The sequence below is a fragment of the Leuciscus leuciscus genome (assembly GCF_965113295.1).
Source record: "Leuciscus leuciscus genome assembly, chromosome: 17".
In the NCBI taxonomy this organism is placed as follows: domain Eukaryota; kingdom Metazoa; phylum Chordata; class Actinopteri; order Cypriniformes; family Leuciscidae; genus Leuciscus; species Leuciscus leuciscus.
Genome location: NC_138741.1, coordinates 12,811,658 through 12,835,916, shown reverse-complemented (window position 1 = coordinate 12,835,916; position 24,259 = coordinate 12,811,658). Strand labels below are relative to the sequence as shown.

Here is a 24,259-nt window from a genome sequence, read left to right as displayed (position 1 = left end):
AGTGCACAATTTGTCAACTGTGTGATGTTTTTATTTTAATATTTAATTTATATATTTTCTTTTGAGACCCTTGATTATTATTTTATGTTTATATTTTAAACTTATATCCATGTCAAATTTGTATCGCTTTGCATTCAATTTTTATTGTTAAACTTTCAACCTTTATTTTGTAATGTCACGTTGATTGTCTCGTTCTGTATTACGTCACCGGATGCTGCTGAGACACGGGACGTCAGGATGGAATCGTCAGTGAGCAGCACACATGGGGCAGAAGACAGTCTGGTGCAGTGTACAGAATCAGAAGACTTTGCTCCTTCAAAACTCGGAACAAAGGAGTAGTAAGAGATTTTGCTTGATTACTTCGTCCTGGTACTATTCGATCTCATATTGTGAGGAGAAGACCAGCACATAGGTTACATTTATGTGTTTACCTCTATGACACCACACATGAATATTGTATTTTTCCAACAACTGCTGCAAGTGAAATGTTACACCTCACCTGTATATGTTAAATAAAAACAAAACAGGATTGCTTTGAGTGATTCCTTTGAATGAAATCGGACTTTTATTGGTGATTAAGTGATTTATTATTATTTTTTATCATCTGGCTTTTCTCCTGTTTTTCTTGAAGCTGGGATGAGGCTTATAAAAGAGAGCTGCAGACTTACAAAGATATTGGAGATGTGGGAGAAATATGGTAATTATGATGTTTTGTGTTACATGCTTGTTTATGAATGCCCTTCCATATTGATTTTTCCTTCAAGTTAAGTCTGTTCTTGCAGGATATGATATGAATATAAACCAGCACCATCTTCTGGTGTATTAGTTATGTTCTGTAATTTAGGGCAATATAAAAACTAATTTCTATGCCCCATGCTGAACCTTTAGGTTTGGTGAGGAAAGCGTGGACAGAGTGATCAGATGGATAGAAGCACAACATGTATCTGAAAATGCTGCCATACTTGACATCGGGACTGGAAACGGGATGTTCCTTCTTGAACTGGCAAGTCAAAAGTTCAATAGATATCTGCATTTAGTAATGTACTGTATTTTTAATCACTCTATTAATTGAAATACATTTTGAAATCACAAAAATGTCAATAACTATAAATGATAATAATCACATGAATTATCCCTTAAGGCCAACCATGGCTTTTCAAACCTTACTGGAATTGACTATTCCAAGGCTGCTGTAGAGCTTTCCATAAATATTCTGGAAGAGGAAGGCTTCAGAAATGTTAAAATTCAGGTAGTGGAAATGATTTGTTTTTAGCATACATAAATTAAGTAAATGAATAAATTCATTGCTCAACAGAACACATAATGAAGAAGGATTTCTGTTTGTGTGTTTTACATGTGACTTCAGGTGGAGGATTTCTTGAATCCCAGCACAGAATTGAAGGGCTTTGATGTATGTATTGATAAAGGCACATTTGATGCCATTAGTTTGAGCCCAGAGGACAGAGAGGAGGCAAAAAAGCACTATGTGACCTCTTTAAGAACTGTTATGCAACCAGGCGGCTTCTTCATCATCACCTCCTGCAACTGGACCAAAGAGCAGCTTCTGCAGATCTTCAACCCTGGTACCTGAGCTAAAGCACATTTCTTTAAACTAACATTGTTTCAAATACTGTAATGATTATAAGATAGTGGTTTCTTGCAGGTTTTGAGTTGGTACGTGAGCTGCCCACCCCTCGTTTCCAGTTTGGTGGTGTGACGGGTAACACTGTGACAGCTTTGGTATTTAAACAGACTGACTGATTTTCAAGTTTTTAAATGTTTTGCATTGTAATATCATTAATGTAATTGTATAATAAACTCTTTTTGGAAAACGTTTGTTTTACTTACTATGAAGATAATACAAATCAATAACATTTTTATTTACCTGCTACCTTCATTGCAAGGCAAGTTTATTTATATACCAAAATTTCATACACAATGGTAATTAAGTGCTTTACATACAAATGAGAAAGACAATACAAGTTATTAAAAAAGTAAGAACCAGAAATGAAATAATTGAATGGAATTGATAAGCAGGAGATAAAAAAGATAATTAAATGGGGTGCACATAATTAGTCAGTAGAATGTGAGGCTAAATAGATGTGTTTTCAGTCTGAAATGTAAGGCAAATGTTGGATCACAATAATTAGGAACCACAGTTTCCACAAATCCCTTCACTCGATTGGGATGTTCTCTATGCACAGTCTGTGTCTGTATTTGTTCTTCATGCTAGTAGTGCTAAATCCCCAATTTTACAAGGTAGGCTACATGGTCAAGAACGGCAGTAGGCTATAGCGCGATTTTCCAAGGCAGCATTATTGAGTGAATGCAGTCAGTTTTGACTTTTTAGATCGGAATTTTGACTAATTTGATCGGATGTCATGTATTTACAGCATTTTACCTGCTAGAAATACATGCTCAGTTTTAATGTTATTTTAAGGTGGGGTAGAATTAAATGAACGCTAAACTCAGCATTGTGTTCACGTACCCCCAGGGATAGGGGAGAGCGTGGCACAACTAACGCAGGGCTAGTTGTAACACCCTTGTTTTAAATACTTCCACACATGCTAGCCTGACGAAACAGTGTATTTGCAAATTGCGCCAAAATTCTGAAATCTTATCACTGATATCACTGAACATTTATCTAACCATAGCAAAAGTAAATGTCTTACTTATGTTTAATTTTTCATCTCTATTTTTAGTGTTTATTATAAATTAGACAAATCTGATATTATTTTAATCTCCAATATTTTATTTAACAGTTGCTATAGTTCTTTAATGCTTCGCTAACTAGCAAGAAGACACTAGCAGGGTTTACATCCCAGTTGTGCAGGTGGGGCATGTTGTTACACTATTACAATGTGCCCCTATTAGAACTATGCTATTCTATTCCATACTTTTTAAAATTCTATGAGAAAAAGGTGAATAAAGACTGAGAGACACCACCGTCACTGGCAGGGACACCACCATCTCTGGCATGGACACCGGCGCGGACACCACCGTCTCCGGAAAGGACACCAAGGTCCCCGGCACGGACACCACTGTCTCTGGAACGGACACCAACAACTCTGGCACGGACACCACCGTCTCCGGAACGGACACCAATGTCACCAACGGCACGGTCATCAACGTCTCTGGCACGGACACCAATGTCACCAACGGCACTGACATCAACGTCTCCGGCACGGACACCAGCGTCTCCGGAACGGACACCAACGCCTCCGCCAAGGACACCAACGTCTCCGCCACGGACACAACCGTCTCCGGCACGGACACCAACGTCTCCGGAACGGACACCAACGATTCCGGCACGGACACCAACGTCTCCAGCACGGACACCATCGTCTCCTGTACGGACTCCAGCACGGACACTAACGTCCACTAACGTCTCTGGCACGGACACCAATGTCTCCGGCACGGACACCGCAGTAGTCAAGTCAAGTCAAGTCAAGTTTATTTGTATAGCGCTTTTCACAATACAGATTGTATCAAAGCAGCTTCACAGTATTAAATTAAAATAATACAACAAAGTTTGTTTCAAGAGGAATTTATTGATTGATAAAATTAAATTAAATATCCCCAAAATATCCCCAACTGAGCAAGCCAAAGGCAACAGTGGCAAGGAACCGAAAAACTTCATCAAGTGACCTAATGGTGTCCTAAAACTCCATCAGGTGACCTAATGGAGAAAAAAAAAAAAAAAAACTTGGGAGAACCCAGGCTCAGTCGGGGGCCAGTTCTCCTCTGGCATTTATGAGCTAGAGGCCGGATTGTAGTTTGAACTGTGGGATTATATGAATGCCTGGCTGAAGAGATGCGACTTTAATCTAGTTTTAAACTGGGAGAGCGAGTCTGAGCAACGAACAGTATCAGGAAGACTATTCCAGAGTTTTGGAGCCAAATGTGAGAATGCTCTCCCTCCTTTGGTGGTTCTGGATATCCTAGGTATGACCAAAAGCCTTGAATTTAGTGATCTTAAAGAGCGCGATGGATTATAGGGCGATAGAAGATCCGTTAAATAGACTGGAGCTAAGCCGTTTAGGGCTTTATAGGTCAGTAGCAATACCTTGTAATTAATACGGAACTTTATAGGTAACCAATGCAGTGATGATAAAATCGGTGTTATATGATCATATTTTCTTGATCTAGTAAGAACTCTAGCGGCGGCATTTTGGACTAACTGTAGCTTGTTTATTGAGGATGCAGGACAACCAGCTAGTAAAGCATTACAGTAATCCAGTCTCGAGGTCATGAATGCATGAACTAACTTTTCTGCATCAGAAACTGATAGCATATTACGTAGCTTAGCAATGTTTCTAAGGTGGAAAAATGCTGTTTTTGTAACATATGAAATATGATTTTCAAAAGACAGGTTGCAATCGAGTATGACACCCAAGTCTTTTACTGTAGAGGATAAAGTAACAGGACATCCTATGATGTTAAAGTTGTATTGTGCGAGGTTTTGTGGGCGTTTTTTTGAACCGATAAGTATTACCTCTGTCTTGTCTGGATTTAATAAAAGAAAATTACGGGTCATCCAATCTTTTATATCTTTAACACACTCTGTCAATTTGGAAAATTTTGCGTTTTCATCCGGCCGTGATGAAATATATATTTGAGTGTCATCAGCATAATAATGGAAACTAATTCCATGTTTCCTTATAATATTTCCAAGTGGCATCATATATATTGAAAATAACAGAGGGCCTAATACAGATCCCTGCGGCACTCCATAGTTTACTGGAGTTATGATCGATTTTTCTCCATTTAAATAGACAAAATGGTAGCGGTCAGATAGGTATGATTTGAACCAGCTTAGTGCTTGTCCTTGAACACCAGTATAATTTTGTAGTCGATCTAAGAGTAATGTATGATCTATAGTATCGAACGCAGCACTAAGATCAAGTAAAACTAGTATTGAGATACAGCCTTGGTCAGAAGCTAAAAGTAAATCATTTGTGATTTTAACGAGCGCAGTTTCAGTGCTATGATGCGGTCTGAATCCAGACTGAAACTTTTCATAGATCTCATTTTGTTGCAAGAAAGAGCCCAGTTGAGCGGACACCACTTTTTCTAATATTTTAGACATAAATGGAAGATTTGAAATGGGTCTATAATTTGCTAGATTATTATGATCTAATTGTGGTTTCTTAATGAGAGGTTTTATAACTGCCAGTTTAAATGTTCTTGGAACATGACCTAAAGATAAAGACGAGTTAATAATATTGAGGAGAGGATCTTCCACTACAGGTAACACTTCTTTCAGTAGTTTAGTTGGTATAGGATCTAATAAACATGTTGTTGTTTTAGATGAAGTGATAAGTTTATTTAACTCTTTTTGTTCTATAGTTGCAAAGCACTGTAAATGTTCTTGCGGGGTGATAATTGAAGCTGAATTATAAGGCGCGATTGAAGATTGAACGTTTACAATTGTGGTTCTGATGCTTTCTATTTTCTCAGTGAAGAAGTTCATGAAATCATTACTACTGAACTGTAACGGGATATTTTGTTCGGGTGACGTCTGTTTATTTGTTAGTCTAGCCACGGTGTTAAATAAAAACCTTGGATTGTTTTGGTTGTTTTCTATTAGTTTGCGGAGGTGCTCAGCCCTGGCCGCTTTTAGGGCCTTTTTATAACGTGACATACTGTCTTTCCACGCGATTCTAAAGACCTCTAAATTAGTTTGTTTCCATTTACGCTCTAAAATACAGGTTTCTCTCTTTAGAACATGCGTAGTATTGTTGTACCATGGTGCTTTATTTTTCTCTCTGACCTTTTTTAATTTAATAGGTGCAACCACATCCAATGTTCTAGAGAGAATGGTGCTCATAGTGCTAGTTAGTTCTTCTAGTTCATCTGTTTGTTTGGGTTCAGGCAGCAGCTGAGACAGATTAGATAAGCAATTTGAGAAATTATCTATGGTGGATGGGAGGATTGTTCTGCCTGGTTGATAACGCGACGCCGCATGACATATTACAGCAGTACGTAATATGCAAGTTACCATGTAGTGATCAGTGACTTCATCACTTTGTGGAATGATATCTATATCGGTTGGATCGGTTCCATGTGATATAATTAAATCGAGTGTATGATTAAGACGATGAGTTGGTCCGGTGACGTTTTGCTTGACCCCAAATGAATTTAATAAATCTATAAACGCAGCTCCTAACGCATCATTTGGATTATCTACGTGTATGTTAAAATCTCCAACAATTAGTGCTTTATCGACATTGACTAATAGGTCTGAGAGAAAATCTGCAAACTCTTTTAGGAAATCAGCGTAAGGCCCTGGCGGTCTATATACGGTAGCCAAGGCTAGAGATAATAGGGATGTTTTTCTAACATCTAAGAGCGTAACATTTAGTACAAGTACTTCAAATGAAATAAACTTATAACCCGTTTTCTGGGTAACATTTAGAATATCTTTATAAATGGTTGCAACACCTCCGCCACGACCAATCAGACGGGGCTCATGCTTATAACAGTATCCAAATTTAATTTACCGCACGGAAACCAACGTCTACCGCACGGAAACCAACGTCTCCGGCACGGACACCACCTTCTCCGGCACGGACACCAACATCTCCGGCACGGACACCAACATCTCTGGAAAGGACACCACGCACTGTCTCTGGCACGGACACCAGCATGGACACCACCGTCTCCGGCATGGACACTGGCACAGACACCAACGTCACCAACGGCACGGACACCAACGTCTCCAGATCAGACACCAACGTCTCCGGCACAAACACCAATGTCTCCAGCACGGACACCATCATCTCCGGCACGGACACCAACGTCTCCGACACGGACACCGGCATGGACACCACCGTCTCCGCCACAGACACCACCATCTCCTGAACGGACACCACCGTCTCCGGCACGTACACCAACAACTCCGGCACGGACACCAACGACTCAGGCACGGACACCATCGTCTCCAATCAAACCAATGATTCTTATAAATGTAAAATTTTTTATTTTTTTATTTAAAAAGAATTTACATATAACATTTAACCTTTTGATAGAGGAGGATGATTAATTAACTTTTGAGCACATGGTTACATAAAACAGGTCCAGCCTAATCTGTAATGATGTTTAATTAACAATAAATCACATATGGTGGACACCAGTGTGGAGAAGAACTCCTGGGGTCTACAGTAACAAACCTCAAAACGCCCTGCTGTTTGCTCTGTGAGCCCATAACACCCCTTTATACCCTCATTATAGTGTTTCTCAGACACCTCTGAGATGGAGGACATCAATACTGCAACATTAGAGGCTGGCTCTGAGTTCTATGCCTTTTGCTCTAGGCTAGGGTACATAGCTGTGTTACCTGTTCAGAATTTATTTGGCTTTGAAATAGGACACCCGAAGAAAATGTGTTAAATAATTGTAAGAATGTTTTGCACAAAAAAGATTTAAAGGCAAATTAAATGTGTAATTTCTGAACTCCCTTCATTGGTTGGCCAAATCGATAGCCCCGCCCCAAACACACGCTATTGGTTAAGAACAAAGCAATGTTTTTTACATTCAAAGAATTTTAAGCAAAACAAAATTACACACATCAACTTTAACTTTTTTAATGTGATACTCTAATGTGATCAAATAATGCAGGGTGGAATTTTATTTTATGCTTCCGATTTGATTGGTTCATCAAAAGTGGCTTGTGATATAATTGGTTAATATTATTTTTCATGCAGCCTTGGCACCTACAAAAAAATAATAATTTTGTGAAAGGTAGAGAAAGGTATTTGATTTTGATATATATATATATATATATATATATATATATATATATATATATATATATATATATATATATATATATATATATATATATATATATTGTAATTATATAATTGTGTTTTATCTTTATTATAATTTTATAATCATTTTAAATATATTAGGAATAAATAACTGATTCATATTACTAAAATATTTAACTTTTTTTATTTTAGAAAGGTGGAGAAAGGTATTTGATTTTGATAGATTAGTTTTATTATAATTGTATAATAATTTGAAATATAAAGATCTGTCATGGAGCTCTAGATGGCGCAGACTGTGATGTCTTTAACTCGATCTGCTTGCAATCGCATCATTCCCTATAGGGAACAGCTGATTGGTACCTGCTGTATCAGTAGGCAATGAGCTTGGTCAGCATTTGCTAGCAGTTTCATCTTCCACCTTCCCCTGCTCCACCTGTATAGATAGCTACGGGTAATTCATGTATGCTATAGGCTACTGCACAGCAGCAGCATGTCTTGCTCACAGCAGTGTGTCTGTGTATGTTTTAGCAGTAGCAAGTCCCATACTTGCTCTGCAGCAGAAATAACAACAGCAGCAATAACAGATCTATTCTGCCAAGACCAAACATATCAACATTATCATATCCATTACCATGCCAGACACTCAGATCGTTGTCATGACATAAATATATATTTATAAATAAAGTAAATGGAGGCTTTTTTGGATTGTCATTAGTGTAGGCTACTCTGAAAATACACAACAAAAAAACAAAAACAAAAAAACAACAACTTAATTGTTCATTTAAATAGTGGATTAGCAGCAAGTCATCGAATGACTGACAATCAGTAGCGAGAAGTCAGCTCCTCCTTTGACGTGGTTTTAGTTTGCGTTTTCTCATCGTAAACATCACAGGTGACATCTGGAACAGGTTTCAGCCCCGTAGTCTGTGATTCCCCTGGGAGAGGGTTAGGATCAAAGCATCCGGATGATGTTTTCTCTCTTGTGAAGTAACTTGAAGCGGTCAGGGGAAATCTCAAGGAGAGGACGAGCTATCAGTGTCCTTCCTGAGCTTGATAATTTACAGGTAGACATGGCTCACATTTGAACTTTTTCTTTCTTTTCTTAAAGGTCTATTCCCAACAGATTATTTATTATAAATTCTACAAGTTAGTTAAAATGCAGCCCACCACAATACATACAATAGAACTTGATAAATTATAATAAAGGTGGTCATGAGAAGTTTAAAAAGCTTGCAGGAGGATGATTTCCCCTCGTTTCATCAGTCTTTTTAGATTTGATTAGGTTTGATTTTCTCCACAGCGTCTTACTACATTCTCAATAGAATTAAAATGGGTTGTACATTTTATCAACGGCTCGCGTAAATCTTTTCACACTTCTGGAGCGCGCTGGTGCTTATATTGCTCCGATTGCGTGATGTATACAATTAATTAATAGGCTGATTTCTAATTAATTGTCTGACTTTCGGTCAGAGCACCAGCGTGTAGTGTACAGAGAGGAACACATGAGGGCAGTATTGAGCTAAATGTATTGTTAACGTCATGTCCATTTTTACACAGTTCTCATAAAGTTGATGTCTACTATGGAAGTAGTTAATTGCTGTGTACACTGTCAGATAAAGTTATTTTTTGTATGTGGGGTTTGTCTGAAGATTTGAGCAATAATTTTTTTCTTCATATTTCTTAATGTATTCTGAAACTTCTGAGGCCATACAAATGAGTTGAATGTAATGAGAATGGCTGACTGCCAGTTGTAATGAAGTGCAGTGGAATTTGTTAAACAATGTTTACATTACCATTTAATTGTTTGTTTTTAATGCCAAGTTTTCAGGCAGCACTGAAAAAGCCAATTTAATACCGAATTATAAAATCAATTGAACTAAATAACCAATATTGTCAAAAAGCCCCTTTATTTGTGATACATAATTTGTTTATCCATTTACTAAACATCCAGTAATTGAGCAGTTTTCACGCACCAGAGCTTCACCCCGAAGCTTTCAAGCACTCTTGCAAAGTTCTTACGCTGAAAGTGTCTTTGTTTTCCATTGAAACGGCTGAACATTCACAAATGTCTCTCGCTTAATACTGGGTCACACTGTATTGACACCTCAGGAATAGCATCAATACGGTCTCTGTTACGGCCACTGTTTCTTGGGGGTATTTCTCTTTCTCTGATGGGTCATTTTTAAGAAAAAGTCTGACAGCTGCACCTGATAAGAAAATGATTGAGCATCCAGTACACGACCGCTACCACGGCAACAGTGAAAGAGCAATAAAAGGCTGGCTTTGGGCCATGATGCTGTGGTACTTTAAAGTGAGAGAAATCCCACATACCTCTCTGGTTATTACCCCCATCTCCAAGCCGGAGAATGAAATGAAAAACAAAGACCTGAATTTGAATCTCTCTTGGCACCTTCTAGAAACGAAAACAGAATTGTATATCAAATAAAAGGGTGCGAAAACTTCACTTTTTTCATGCATCAGCATTTCATGTCAGTAAGAAACTGAGCAGACAGAGTATCCAGGCACCTTTTATTGAAGCAGAGATGCTGAAGAGTGAATTAATAGTGTGCGAGATCGATGGCTAGCCAGTGTAGCCTACATAAATGTGGAAATCAGCTGTGAAATCCACAGCATTGGATGAACTGCACCATGTCCACTGAAACATGCAGTGACCTTGAGCTGGTTAGTAGCTTGCAGGCTTGCTGAGGGCAGCCTGATTCTTTTTTTGGAGCACTACAAGGACATTAAAGGGTCGGAGAAACCATACTGTTGACAGATAATCATTTTTATGCCATTAACTGCTAATAAACTTTAATACCTAAATTTGTAATTAGTAATGAGTCATTTATTTCTATGGATAATTATTAGATAATAGATGCATGTGAGAGGAAAAAAACCCAAAACAAAAATAGCCATCGCAGTTAACCCTCTTAGGCTCTTTTAAAAAAAATTATTTTGAATAATTTTGTATATTTTTTACTTCTACGAATATAGCACTTGCTTCATTAACAGACAAAAACATGGGCATGATTAGAAAAGGCTAACTGGTCATGACACAATCTGTCTTACATGCACTTGATTTTAAATGTTATTTTTATCTTAAACTGGGTGGGGCTTTCTGGGATAGTCCTAAAATGGTTCAGGTCATACTTAGATGGGAGAGGTTATTATGTGAGTATAGGAGACCATAAGTCTGAGTGGACATCCATGACATGCGGAGTCCCTCAAGGCTCAATTCTTGCGCCACTCCTGTTCAACCTGTATATGCTCCCAATGAGCCAAATAATGAGAAATAACCAAATTGCTTACCACAGCTATGCAGACGACACACAGCTGTACTTAGCCCTATCGCCTAACGATTACAGCCCCATTGACTCCCTGTGCCAATGCATTGATGAAGTCAACAGTTGGATGTGTCAAAACTTTCTTCAATTAAACAAAGACAAAACTGAAGTTATTGCGTTTGGAAACAAAGATGAAGTTCTCAAGGTGAACGCATACCTTCACTCTAGGGGTAAAACAACTAAACATCAAGTCAGGAATCTTGGTGTGACACTAGAGTCAGACCTTAGTTTCAGTAGTCATGTCAAAGCAATAACTAAATCAGCATACTATCATCTGAAAAATATTGCAAGAATTAGATGCTTTGTTTCCAGACAAGACTTAGAGAAACTTGTGCATGCTTTCATCACCAGCAGGGTGGATTATTGTAATGGACTCCTCACTGGCCTTCCCAAAAAGACCATAAGACAGTTGCAGCTCATACAGAACGCTGCCGCTAGGATTCTGAGCAGAACCAGAAAATATGAACATATCACACCAGTCCTCAGGTCTTTACACTGGCTCCCAGTTAGATTTAGGATTGATTTCAAAGTATTATTACTGGTATATAAATCATTCAATGGCCTAGGACCTCAATACATTGCAGATATGCTCACTGAATATAAACCCAACAGATCACTCAGATCATTAGGATCATATCAGCTAGAAATACCAAGGGTTCATTCTAAACATGGTGAGTCTGCTTTTAGCTATTATGCCAGCCGCAGCTGGAACCAGCTTCCAGAAGAGATCAGATGTGCTCCTACAGTGGTCACATTCAAATCCAGACTCAAAACACTTCTGTTTAGCTGTGCATTTACTGAATGAGCACTGTGCCACTGTTCGTCCGACTGTACTGTACTGTATTTCATTTTATTTTTCTAAACTGTTTTAATTATTCTTATTTCTTTTTATTATTTTAATTTCTTCTATGTAAAGCACTTTGAATTGCCATTGTGTATGAAATGTGCTATATAAATAAACTTTAAAAAAAAAAAAAAAAAAAAAAGTGCTATATATATAAAACCATAAACTATATAAAGCCTAAACCCTGAATTCATAAAAAAATAAAAAATAAAAAAGTCTAATATTTGTATTCTTTTATATAGAAATATATGGTGCATCATTTAGAGGTTAATATACTGTTAAAATTCAACTGCCAATTTGTGTCAAAGATTCAAGTTACTCAGTTTAACGTCTTGCTTTTTGTTTTGTTTGTTTCAATGTTTTTTTCTTTTACATTCATCCCAATTACAGAGGTCCTGTGGTTTAGTAATAACCCATGGCAATCACAAACATGCTGATATTCAGAGCTCTCTTACTCATGTGATCTGATGATCTGATGTGTTCTTTGATATCAGGAAATTCCTTCCAGTCAAAACCACGAAAAACAAAATCAGTTTCCATTGCCAGGTGATGAACATTCAACAGGTTAATTCACGCTGGAGTGAAAAGCCCATGCAGAATTATTTAATAAAAGACTCTTGATTGTTCATGACTGTTGACCATTATCCTCTACTTGAATTCAAGAATAGGGCTTCATTTGTTTCACATTTATCTGCATAATTAGATTGTTAAGCCTTTAATTCAACATCCAGCCATGGGTTGTTCTAATGAAGAAAAATGAATCCATTGTGTTTAATTGAATTAATCTTCTACACAAGTTTGCAATGCATTCTCCGTATATTCTGCTAAATACAGGCTGGATATATTCTATACTGAACATTTTATTTTACACTGCTACTTGTTTAACACGCCAGGTCTGGGTTTTGGTCTGCAGCGGATGTAAATGCACAGTGATGGAATAAAAGGAGGAAGAACTGGGCTTGGAGACTCTTCTGTAACAGCTTAAACTCAATCCTTCTCTCGTCACGCAGGAATGGGCCCCAGCAGGAAGAGTGCAGAGTAATGGCCGGACTAAAATACATCACCTTTGTTCGAAGAGAAGGTGGAGAGTTCTGGGAAAAGATGGAGCAGTAGAAGACAGTGCATGCAGTGAGATGTGGCACCTGCTCTAAGTGATGGAATTCTTTGAGATTAGGGCCTGTGTGGATGCTAACAGGGCCACGTCATTGTTCATATAGATGGACTGTGAAAGTGGGACACTAAAACTGTGAAAAGGGAAATAAATAAGAATGACATTTTTTTTTTTTTTTTAAGTAGCCTATCTAACACTCTCTGAGGCTTTCTATTTCGTCATCCATCATAATAAAATGATATTTTATTTTGGGTTAAATGATGGATTTCTGAAAGGTGACTGAAATGCTGATGGTTCTTAAAATAGTTGCCTGGTCATTCCACCATTAGGGGCCTATATAGCAAAATCCCTTTGGGATGTAAGCAAATGCTTTTGCCCTGTAGTGAAGAGTGAGCGCACAAAATTCCCAGACTAAAATATTGCCCTTGCTGGGGTTATAGGGTTAGGCTAGGATCATATAGGCTAGACTCTAACTCAACCTCAAAGTGGCGTAACTCCTACTAAATAATGCCTGTTGTCTCCATCAATGTTTTTGGACTCAACACTCAATTTCTGTTAATATTTCAGCAATTATCTCATGTGCTTTCTGTCGGCTGTTCATTCAATGAATCGATTAAACTAGTAAGCAAAACGGTGTAAGTAGTTCTTGATTTGGACAGTTACGGGCAAACCGAATCATCTGGAGTGGTGAAACAATAACGCAATAGACTTTATACACAGCAGCTCCATCTTTGATTTTTAACGGGAATGAAAGCGAAGCTGCGAGCGAAAGACATCTCTTCAGTGGGTAGGCCTACTGTGTTTTTGGATTGTTCTGCTTATGAAACACTGCAAAAATATATTTCCGAGAAATTTCAGTTGACAACATGAGCTCTGGAAAATTGTAAGTGAAGCTTTATACAGCTTTTTACAGTGGATGCCAGTGAACACATGGTAAGTGTCTATCCCTCACAACCTCGCTTTCATAGCTGTCGTAGCGCTGCTCTGAATAAGGTCAAAAGTGCGAAAAACAAACTAAAACGCAGGACAAGGTGAAATATTTACCTACACTATTAAAAACTAACATGTAATGCATACAATAATTTTTAAAACAACATTACAGCGTTTAATAATAATAAAAAAAGCCGCTTACACTGTTAATGTTTAGCCATTATTTGATTGATTTTATATTATTATTTGTGAGTCAGTTCTTTTCAATGAATCGCCAATGAATCATTCTTTTGAGTCGGTTCTTTTCAATCAACACGCGGGTCACACACATTTGACTGTAAAAAAAAGGTTAGCAAAGCTAAATCGGTCAATGATTCTGAATCATTCAAACCACTTACTCACTGAGCTGTTTAGAGCGGTTTCTCACTTATAAACAGAGGTGGACAAAGTACACAACTTCCTTACTTGAGTGAAAGTACAGATACTACTGGTCAAATATTACTCCATTACAAGTAAAGACCGATTTTTACTTAAGTAAAAGTACAGACGTACTTGTTTTTAAAAGTACTTAAGTATCAAAAGTTATAAGTAAATGTCAATGCATTGTTTTATTATTGTTGCATTGTTACATGTAATACAGTATTTTATGCCTCTGAATCTATGCCTGCCTACCTACCCTCATATCAATATAACATTTATTTCTAGAACACAGTTCCAGTAGTGGGATTGAATGTGAGATTGAATAAGTGCTCTCAATAACGTCCACAATGGTTTCGGACACCCAAATGGCTGTTCCCTCAAATAATGCCCTATTTAAAGTTGTTTGGCTTTTAGTATGAATATGTTAGCCTTACTTTTATCTATAACAGGTGTGCTCCAAAACAATGAAAAAATTTGCATTTAGAAGACCAAACCAAAGATTGACATTAATCTCCAACGTTGGACAGACGTTGTATTGTGGTTGAAAATGAAAATCGGGTTGACGTTAGAAACCAACATCATTCGGGTTCTGACGTCAACCCGACTTTCATTTCCAACCAAAATCCAACGTCAATCCGACGTCGGATTCTGGTGTCAAACTGATGTTGGGTTCTGACGTCAACCCGACTTTCATTTCCAACCAAAATGCAACCCCTGCAACCAAAATTATGCCCTGACTTAAGGCCAATTTATACTTCTGCGTCGAGGGTACGCCGTAGTGTACGTCGTAGGCTACGCACGTAGGCGACGCCGTCGTGAGCATTTATACTTCTGCGAATGTCTGTGTTGATGTGCAGTTACACCGCCGAAACGCTAGTTGGCGCGGGTGGGTTTTAATGTTCCAGTTCCACTGTGTTTACATTCCTCGCGGCTATTTTGAGTTTAGGTTTCTACGAGCAATGGCGACTGAAGGAGTCATACAGATGGCTGTATTTCCGCACTTCTTCAAGCAATCTCTCATTCACTTGGTCTTTTTCCATGGCTCTTCACTGATCTTCGGAATTTAAAAATGGCGGGCGGGCGGTGCAGAGTGTAGGAGGAAACGCGATGCTATCCAGCCGACCAATCACAGATCTTGCGGTCCGCGTCGCCGCGACGCGTAGTTACATTTTTGAGGAGGTGCGCGTCAGGGTACGGCGAAGGGTACGACGTATGGTACACGTCAATGCGTATGCTACGCCGTACCTTCTACGCGCAGATTTAAGTATAAATTGGCCTTTAAGCTACATTACTACTTTCTACTCAAGGACCTTGACAGAATTGTTTTGGAGTAAAAGGTACAATAATTGTCTTTCAAATAGAGTGAAGTTAAAGTAAAAAGTTTCCAGAAAAAATAATACTCAACAGATACTCAAAAAGTGTACTTACTGTACTTTGTTACTGCCCACCTCTGCTTATTAAAGGGATATTAGAGAACTTGATTGTAATGGATAAATTTACCTAAAATACTTTTAAACAAAGTTCAAAATGCATCCTATCGCAATCGTCCAGCAGCAATGAAGATCCCTTTAACACACACACACACACACACACACACACACACACACACACACACACACACACACACACACACACACACACACACACACACACACACACACACACACACACACACACACACACACACACACACACACACACACACACACAATGGGCAATGTAGTTCTGTTGAAGTCTACTTCTTTTGGAGACATATATTTAAAATTAAAATATGTATTAGATCAAATTACAGCTGACCACTATTCAAATTTACCGTAATAATATTTAATAGTTATTTTTAAGGGTACATAGCCTTAAGCTTAGCTTATCTTCTTTGTCGAACTGTCAGTAGCATTGTAAGCAAAAACATTTTTTTATTTTATTTTTTGCTTTCAGTAGCTTGGCCAATATTGTGTATATGGTTAATTAGAACATTTGAAAAAGGAACTAGTGTGGGATCTACTTTGTGAGCCAAGACCTTGGAAGTATAGGTGCCAAATTAGGCTTGATGAATTAAATTATTTTGCTTGTCCTCGGCCAGATCACAAGTGTGAGTTATCTGCAAAGAGTTCACTGAGCCAATTTCCATATGATAACTAGAGGCTAAAGGAACATCTGCAGCTCACTGTGGTCTGCATCTGGGACCGTGCAGACGAATGTGCCATTATCGTTCTGGACAGGACAGATGCTTCAGACATGTCATCAGGTGACATCCCGCTAGTTGTCGACACTGGTTCAAGTTTTTCACTGTTTGCCCTTTTGGTTGTGTCAAGGACTGACAAAGTATGGCAGTCACCTTTAAAGGGATATTCACCCCCCCAAAATAAAATTTTGTCATCATTTACTCACTCTCATGTTGCTGCAAACCTGTTTGACTTCAAAATATCATGTTGCAGCCCAACTACATTGGACTGTGCAGACTTTCAATGTATTGTTTCATTTTATAAAACATCTTCTTTTGTGTTTCACATGAGAAAGAAACATGAGGGTGATTTTGTTTGTGTGATCTTATAGGGTTATTATAGTTTAATAAAACTAAAACCATACAAAAAAAATGTTTGTTACCTGAAATAAAATACATTTTGACTGAAATAAAATAAAACATATATAATTGTATTTCAGCTAGTTTCCAAAGCAACATTTCTTTAGAAAGAAAAAAAGAAGAACTAGCCTATAATAGTAGACCTGGCGTGAACTCATATACTGTATCTAATAAAATCACCTTGGAATTAGTTGGATGAACAATAGTGAAAATAACTAAGGAAATTGAAGTTAGATTATCATTTGTTTGCGAACACTTATGTTCATAGTTTAAAGTGTGTATTTTTCATGTAAAGGCTTATGATGAAAAATGAAAGTGCAACGTTTTTGCAGTTTACTATAGATAAATTGTGTCTGCTTGACAGAATACAAATTAAATTATGTGTTTTTTATTTTTTTTGTAATGGATTGGATGGAACAGATGGAATAGTGATGAAAAAGCCAGCCAAGAAGTGTGCAGCTAATGGGAACTCATTCAAAACTATTAAAAAGCATTGAGAGGAAGCCTAGACTGTGCAGAACTGTACGCCAGTCAATGGATGGCTACTCTAAAGAGGCTAAAACAAATTAAAATGAAGTAAATATATTCAATTTTGTTCTATTCTATTCAATTTTGTTAAATAATAATAACGAATGAATAACTTTTGATTGTTAATATATGCAGAGGTCTCCCTTCTCACCTCTTTACATTCTGGGTTGACCCCCTGTCTGCCACATTAAAGCAGCATTATAGTTCACCATTCCCTTCTTAAAACTGCACTGCCCTTCCATCATTCGGCCTCCTGCTGATTTATTGCTTCGCATTAAAATCTGTGACACAGTTTTTGTCCCAGCTGAGCAATTGGCCGCTTAAGCAGCTCTGCTAATTGATCCTGTAAGACTTGTAAATCATGCTGGTGTTCCTCTTTTCTGTCTCTCTCAGCCTGCGGATTAATCTCATTAAGAACTGCATTACACTCGCCAAGGCGCATTACAACGCACTTTTGCAGCTTACAAGGGACTCTACCTCCATGGAATAACTCAACTGGAATTCTGCAGATGGCAGGTCAGAGACTACACTCTTGGGCAAAAAAAAAGGGCCAAGCCAAAAATGGCAAAATATTTAGTGTCTTTTAATGATCTTATCCATTTTAATAAAATACTACAGATAAAGTAACTTAGCTAAAACATCTCCCCACACAATGACAGTTCTTCCTCCATGCTTTACTGTAGTAGAGATGCATTTATGTTTCTTACCAGATTTTCGAAGACACCGCTCTGGAGCATCACCATGCAACTCATGTTTCATTGTGATTCACTCCACATAACTCTGCTGAACCACTCGGAATCAAACTTCCCATATTCTGCCAAAAACTTCATTCTGTCTTTGATGTTTTTCTGAGGCAGCAATGGATTTTTAAGTAGTGAATTTGCTTTGCTAATTTCCTGACCAATAATTTGTGGTTAAGACAAGTAAAAGCTTAGTTTAACCATTTTGGGCTTTGTCCCATTTATTTATTTATTTATTTTGGACCTAGGAGTGTGTAAAATAGTATTATTTGAAATGTTGCAGAGATCTTATATTAAAATATGATATGGCTACTTTGCAGGATCATATTTTAAGAACGTTAAACGTTGGGGTCCAAACAACACTCGTCGACTCGACTGACAAGAAAACACATTTTTTCCCCTAATTTTTTAAAGTAATGTTTCTAAATATATTTTTTGTGCTCCACATAAGAAAATGCAGGAATGACATGATGGTGAGTAAATATAAATGATGACAAAATTTTAATTATTTGGTGAACTATGATTATTATTAGGGTGAACCCCTATGGTTAAGTCTTGTTATTGTTAACTAAAAAAGAGAGAATTGTTTGCGGTAATTTAAATACAGTTGAAATATAATAAAAAATATATATTAGATGAAAAACTTAAAACTTAAACAAAAATGAGAAATGTTGCCTTGGCAACTAACTTTAAGTTTAAATGTAAGTAGCCTACTAAAATTACTAAAACTAAAGCTGAAATAAAATAACATAAATTAAAGCTAAATAGAAATGTAAAAAAAACCCAGAATATAAGCACATAACAAAATTACTAAAACAAACCATAAAATTATACTGAAAATATAAAAATAAAAGCTAATTCAAAACACTATAAGAGTAAATAATACTAAAATAATCTAAAATCAGAAAATAGCATAGAAATATATGTAAATATTAAACATTAACTGGAATAACAGCTCTAAAGTATCGTGGATATGAAAGGATTTTTAGACTTAAGTCCATGACATGCAAATCAATGAGCGCACCATTAAGATAAGCATCATTAAATAAAGACAATTGTAAAATAATCATCATACATAATTGCTCATAATTTCCACAAAGTGATCAGTCATATAATGGCTCAAATACGTTTTAACCCTTGCGAATGCGATGGTAATTGGATAAGTGTCTCCTGAGCCTCAGATTTATTGGATGTCTGTCTTTGTTGATGAAGTAAACTATCTGAATGCCCCTTCTGATCTGATGAGGAATCCATCACAAAGGCCGACCGAGACTTCTCTCTAGCTTATTATATGAAGGAGGTCTGCTGTTCTTCGATCACCAGACTCAAGTCCTAAAACAAGCCCATTGATCAGCCTGATGTTATGTTCTCTGTGATTCATCAGCCTCAAGGGCTGCGTTCTACTATTGCATTAGTAAGCAGAGTTCCTCTTATTTATTTACACATTTGTGAGCTCCTCAATACACTTTCATCTGAATAGTAAAAGCCTCAATGGGGTTCATAGCTCATGTAGTGTCTATAGTATTCATCACAGAAGTGATAATGAACATGTCTGCCTTTGTATCCCTGAGAAAAAAAGTTATTTCAGTCGTAACGCTGCAAGATGTTTCAGTTGTGACTCAAAAAGATCAATATTTAAAATCTATGTGATATTGCATTTGCTCCATGCTGTGAGATCAAAAATGTAAATCATGAAACCACCAGGGTACATTCGATCATGATAAAGTGTAGTTTTGCTGTCACCAATGTGATCATTTCCTTAGATTGCATATCATTTGATAGAAAATTCCCCTGTAAGACCCTCTAAAATAAAAGCCCCATTTACGACTCAGTTAAACCCAGATCTGATTTTAAAAAATCTAGTTCAGTTGCATATGTTTATGATGAATATTCAGATGCTCATCCTTTGTTTATGTTGTTTGTTTCAATAGCGATCAAGTGAGAGCTGTTTGGCTCTAACAGGCAGCATTAGGACAGATATCCAAAATCCTTTTCCCACAATTCAAGGCATGACTCCTTCCAAAATGCAGGCAACCAGCAAATTGAATTCTCCAAGCAACTGAAGTGAGAGAGCCTCAGTGCTTTGTATGTAAGTTTCTCATTTAAGCCATTGGCTCTTATTGAAATACTTGATGAGGGATATAAAGTAGTTTTGCAGTGGCTACCCAGTGATTACTGACAGAGCAGGGTAAGAGGGACAACATTAATCTGAAATAATATTATTACAATTTAAAATAACTGTTTTAATATATACATATATATTTTTATGTAATTTATTGCAACACATTCTCACCCCCAAATCGTCACTTTTTCGTCACTTTCAACCATGCTTCAATATCCGACGCACAAAGCACCCTTTAGCGTCCATACAGTATGTGACGCTTCGGTTATGGGTAGGTTTAGGCGTCATGTAACTGACGCTTTCAAAAGTTCGTCAATATCCGACGCACAAAGCACCCTTTAGCGTCCATATGTGACGCTTCGGTTATGGGTAGGTTGAAGGCCAATTTATACTTCTGCGTCGAGTGTACGCCGTAGTGTACGTCGTAGGCTACGCACGTAGGCGACGCCGTCGTGAGCATTTATACTTCTGCGAATGTCTGTGTTGCTCTGCAGTTACACCGCCGAAACGCTAGTTGGCGCGGGTGGGTTTTAATGTTCCAGTTCCACTGTGTTTACATTCCTCGCGGCTGTTTTGAGTTTAGGTTTCTACGAGCAATGGCGACTGAAGGAGTCATACAGATGGCTGTATTTCCGCACTTCTTCAAGCAATCTCTCGGTCACTTGGTCTATTTCCATGGCTCTTCACTGATCTTCGGAATTTAAAAATGGCGGGCGGACGGTGCAGAGTGCAGAAGATCATTCCGGAAATGCGTAGGAGGACACGCGATGCTATCCAGCCGACCAATCACAGATCTTGCGGTCCGCGTCGCCGCGCCGCGTAGTTACATTTTTGAGGAGGTGCGCGTCAGGGTACGGCGAAGGGTACGACGTATGGTACACGTCAATGCGTATGCTACGCCGTACCTTCTACGCGCACCCGACGCAGAAGTATAAATTGGCCTTTAGGCGTCATGTAACTGACGCTTTCGAAAGTTCGTCAATATCCGACGCACAAAGCACCCTTTAGCGTCCATATGTGACGCTTCGGTTATGGGTAGGTTTAGGTATGTGGTAGGGTTATGCGTCTCATATGGACGCTAAAGGGTGCTTTGTGCGTCGGATATTGAAGCATGGTTGAAAGTGACGAAAAAGTGACGATTTGGGTATGAGAACGGGCTGTTTATTCCTGTGATAGTAAATCTGAATTTTCAGCATCATTATTCCTGTTTTTGGTGCCACATGATCCTTCAGAAATCATTTTAATATGCTGATTTGGTGTTAAAGTAACATTTCTTATTGTCAGAGTTGAAAACAGTTGTGCTGCTCAACAGTTTTGTGGAAACTGTGATTTTTTTATTTTATTTTCAGGATTCTTTGATAAATAGAAAGATCAAAAGAACAGCATTTATTTAACCTAGTAACTTAACAGTGTATCACTGTCACTTTTGATCAATGTAATGTGTCCTTACTTGAATAGAAGTATTAATTTCTTTCAATACAAATGATCTTAAATATTTGGCCATGTAAGTTTGCTGCTATGTAGAAAAATGGCTTTTGACATGCAAAAAACAAAATAACATTTCTCATGTATCTCTGTATTGTGACTTAAATTCCGCACAGTTTGCTAGATTATGGGGGTGACACATCTTACCCACTCACAGATTTTACCCAACTCTATTGTCAGTTAATTTCTGGAGCTGGAATTGAATTCTGAATTGATTTGTGAGTGTCGTGTGATTCTTCATTTCTCACTGATTTGCAGATTCTCCTACATATGTTGTGTTGTAGTTAGTGACCGTCTCTGCTGGCTTGTCTGTACTGATATCTTATGCTGTAGAACACTGCTGTTCTGTGTTGTTCAGGTGATGGGTTTCAGTAGGACTTTCATGAGTCATATATGCGGGACATTTGTCCTCATTTAAGCAGCTGTGGCCAGCATGCAAATCCAACACATTCTCAGCCTCTCAGTCTTTTTCTGTCAAGTTTACCAATGGAAATTAAATTATATAAACCTTGAGTAAACTGATTTATGCTTAATTTTTTAAAAATGTAAGTCATAGAATACAAAAACAAGCTTTATAACATTTAAAAAGCACAGATTGTTTAAACGATTAAGCTATTTGTTTAGAGAACTTGATTTCTGGAAGATCATGTGACACTGAGGTCTGGACTGAGGACACTGAAGATTACACTTTGGAATATATTAAAATAGAAAACAGTAATAATATTTGTTTGACTAGTGGTTTGACTAACTTAAAAGACAGCTAATAAACCTCATTACAAGTGCATTCATTAATTCACTGACTGAACACATCAGTGACAATCAATAATGTCAAGCCAAAGGTCAATTTAATTAATGACCAAATTAAGTATCCTATGATTGACTGTTAATATGACAATGTGGTAAAAGGACAGAAAATACCATATGACACAGTTATCTCCTGGTGGCAGTCGTGGTTAGAGAGTCAGACTGGTAACCCAAAGGTTTCTGCATGGTTTAATTCTCAGTACCAGCAGGAAACAACTGTCAATGTTATAAGTAAAACCTACACAACTGTCTGATAATGGTGCTCCCATCAGGCACTGGGGCATGAATAATTAATAAGGTTGCAGGTTTAAGTTTTTTTTAAATTTTTTATTAATTTTTTTTTTTTTATATAGCTGTATTAACACTGTTTTATCATGTTTTTTTCCTCTTTTTTTAGATTTAGTAACTTGCTGTTTTGTGACATCTGGAGTTCATTTTATACTGAAAATGACACATTTAATTATCCAACAAATGTTATCGTTATTGTGTACCAAGTATTAGTCTCTGTACCACATACCTTCTATTTTGTTGATATGTTACACAATATCTACTGTATTCATTACTTGGATGTTCTAAGCATACATACACTTTAAGTGCGTGGCTTATTTCAGTGTTGTATTGTTTGCGTAAAATGTACTTGAACCAGACTCAACACTCAACAAACTTTAACTGGCCAAGTTAAAGGTACTTATTTTCTTAGTTAATTTTACTTAACTTAGTTAAGTAGATTTGACTTGATTCCATATGTGAAATTTACTTTAAAAATATGCATGCAAAAACTTGCAAAATAAAAGTTAAGTCAATTTTACTTATTTATTTATTTATTTATTTATTTATTTTTCAGTTTATAAACAAATTTTTCTATTGTTGGTAAAGCCGTAGTGCTATTTGGAAAAAGACTAAGATCAGCTTTTCACTTTAAACCAAAAGCTCACCTTGAGTTTGCTATCTGGCCGTCATGCAAATGCTTCAGTTCTCTCTCAGTATGCACAGAATATACATCAGACAGACTTAATTCATACAAAATAATAATTCTGAACAAAACTATTGACATGAGTGAAAATACAGCCTTCAAATGTTTTTTTTTATTTTTTTTTGTTTTTTATCCCTCACTTAAAATGATTGTTGAGAAAGATTTGTATGTAATATGCTTCATCATTGTAGCTTCAGGTGGTATATACTGTAAGAGAACAAACAAAGTGCTTATTAAATTTGACATATTCACTATTTTTGTTTATACATTGTTTTTATAAAATGTATCACTAAAGATAACCTCCCTATATTTGCTCTTGATGTAAAAATCCAATAAGGCAATTAATTTTTCACTATTTTAACAGTTTATATAATGAACCTTAGGTCTGATGTACCTACAGTATGCTGAGCAGTAGCATGCTTATTAAATCACAGTGAGTTTAAACTGACAACTAAATGGATAAACTGCCTTTGCACCACATAACAACCAATTGTGTGCATTAAGATGTGGTTGCAACAACGACATCTTCATCTTTAACATTACAGTGCAACAATTGACCTTGACTAAGCTTGAAAAATGGCCTTTGTGTAAATGCTTACATGCCA

At 37.2% G+C, this 24,259-nt stretch overlaps 1 protein-coding gene and 1 long non-coding RNA gene across 2 annotated transcripts in view; both read left to right on the top strand.

The window, feature by feature from the left end:
• The first annotated feature begins 168 nt into the window (after nt 1-168).
• Nucleotides 169-1,832, top strand: eef1akmt2 (EEF1A lysine methyltransferase 2). Its single transcript, XM_082142884.1, has 6 exons — nt 169-338; nt 632-697; nt 889-1,003; nt 1,142-1,249; nt 1,367-1,583; nt 1,664-1,832. The coding sequence occupies exons 1-6, from the start codon at nt 238-240 to the stop codon at nt 1,759-1,761; spliced, it is 705 nt and encodes a 234-aa protein (XP_081999010.1). The 5' UTR covers nt 169-237; the 3' UTR covers nt 1,762-1,832.
• A 1,604-nt stretch (nt 1,833-3,436) lies between these two features.
• The window catches only part of LOC309478915, a 62,077-nt gene continuing 41,254 nt past the window's right edge, over nt 3,437-24,259 (top strand). Inside the window, exon 1 of the long non-coding RNA XR_014199128.1 lies at nt 3,437-4,470. This is a non-coding gene — a long non-coding RNA (uncharacterized lncRNA). The remainder of the gene's footprint in view (nt 4,471-24,259) is intronic.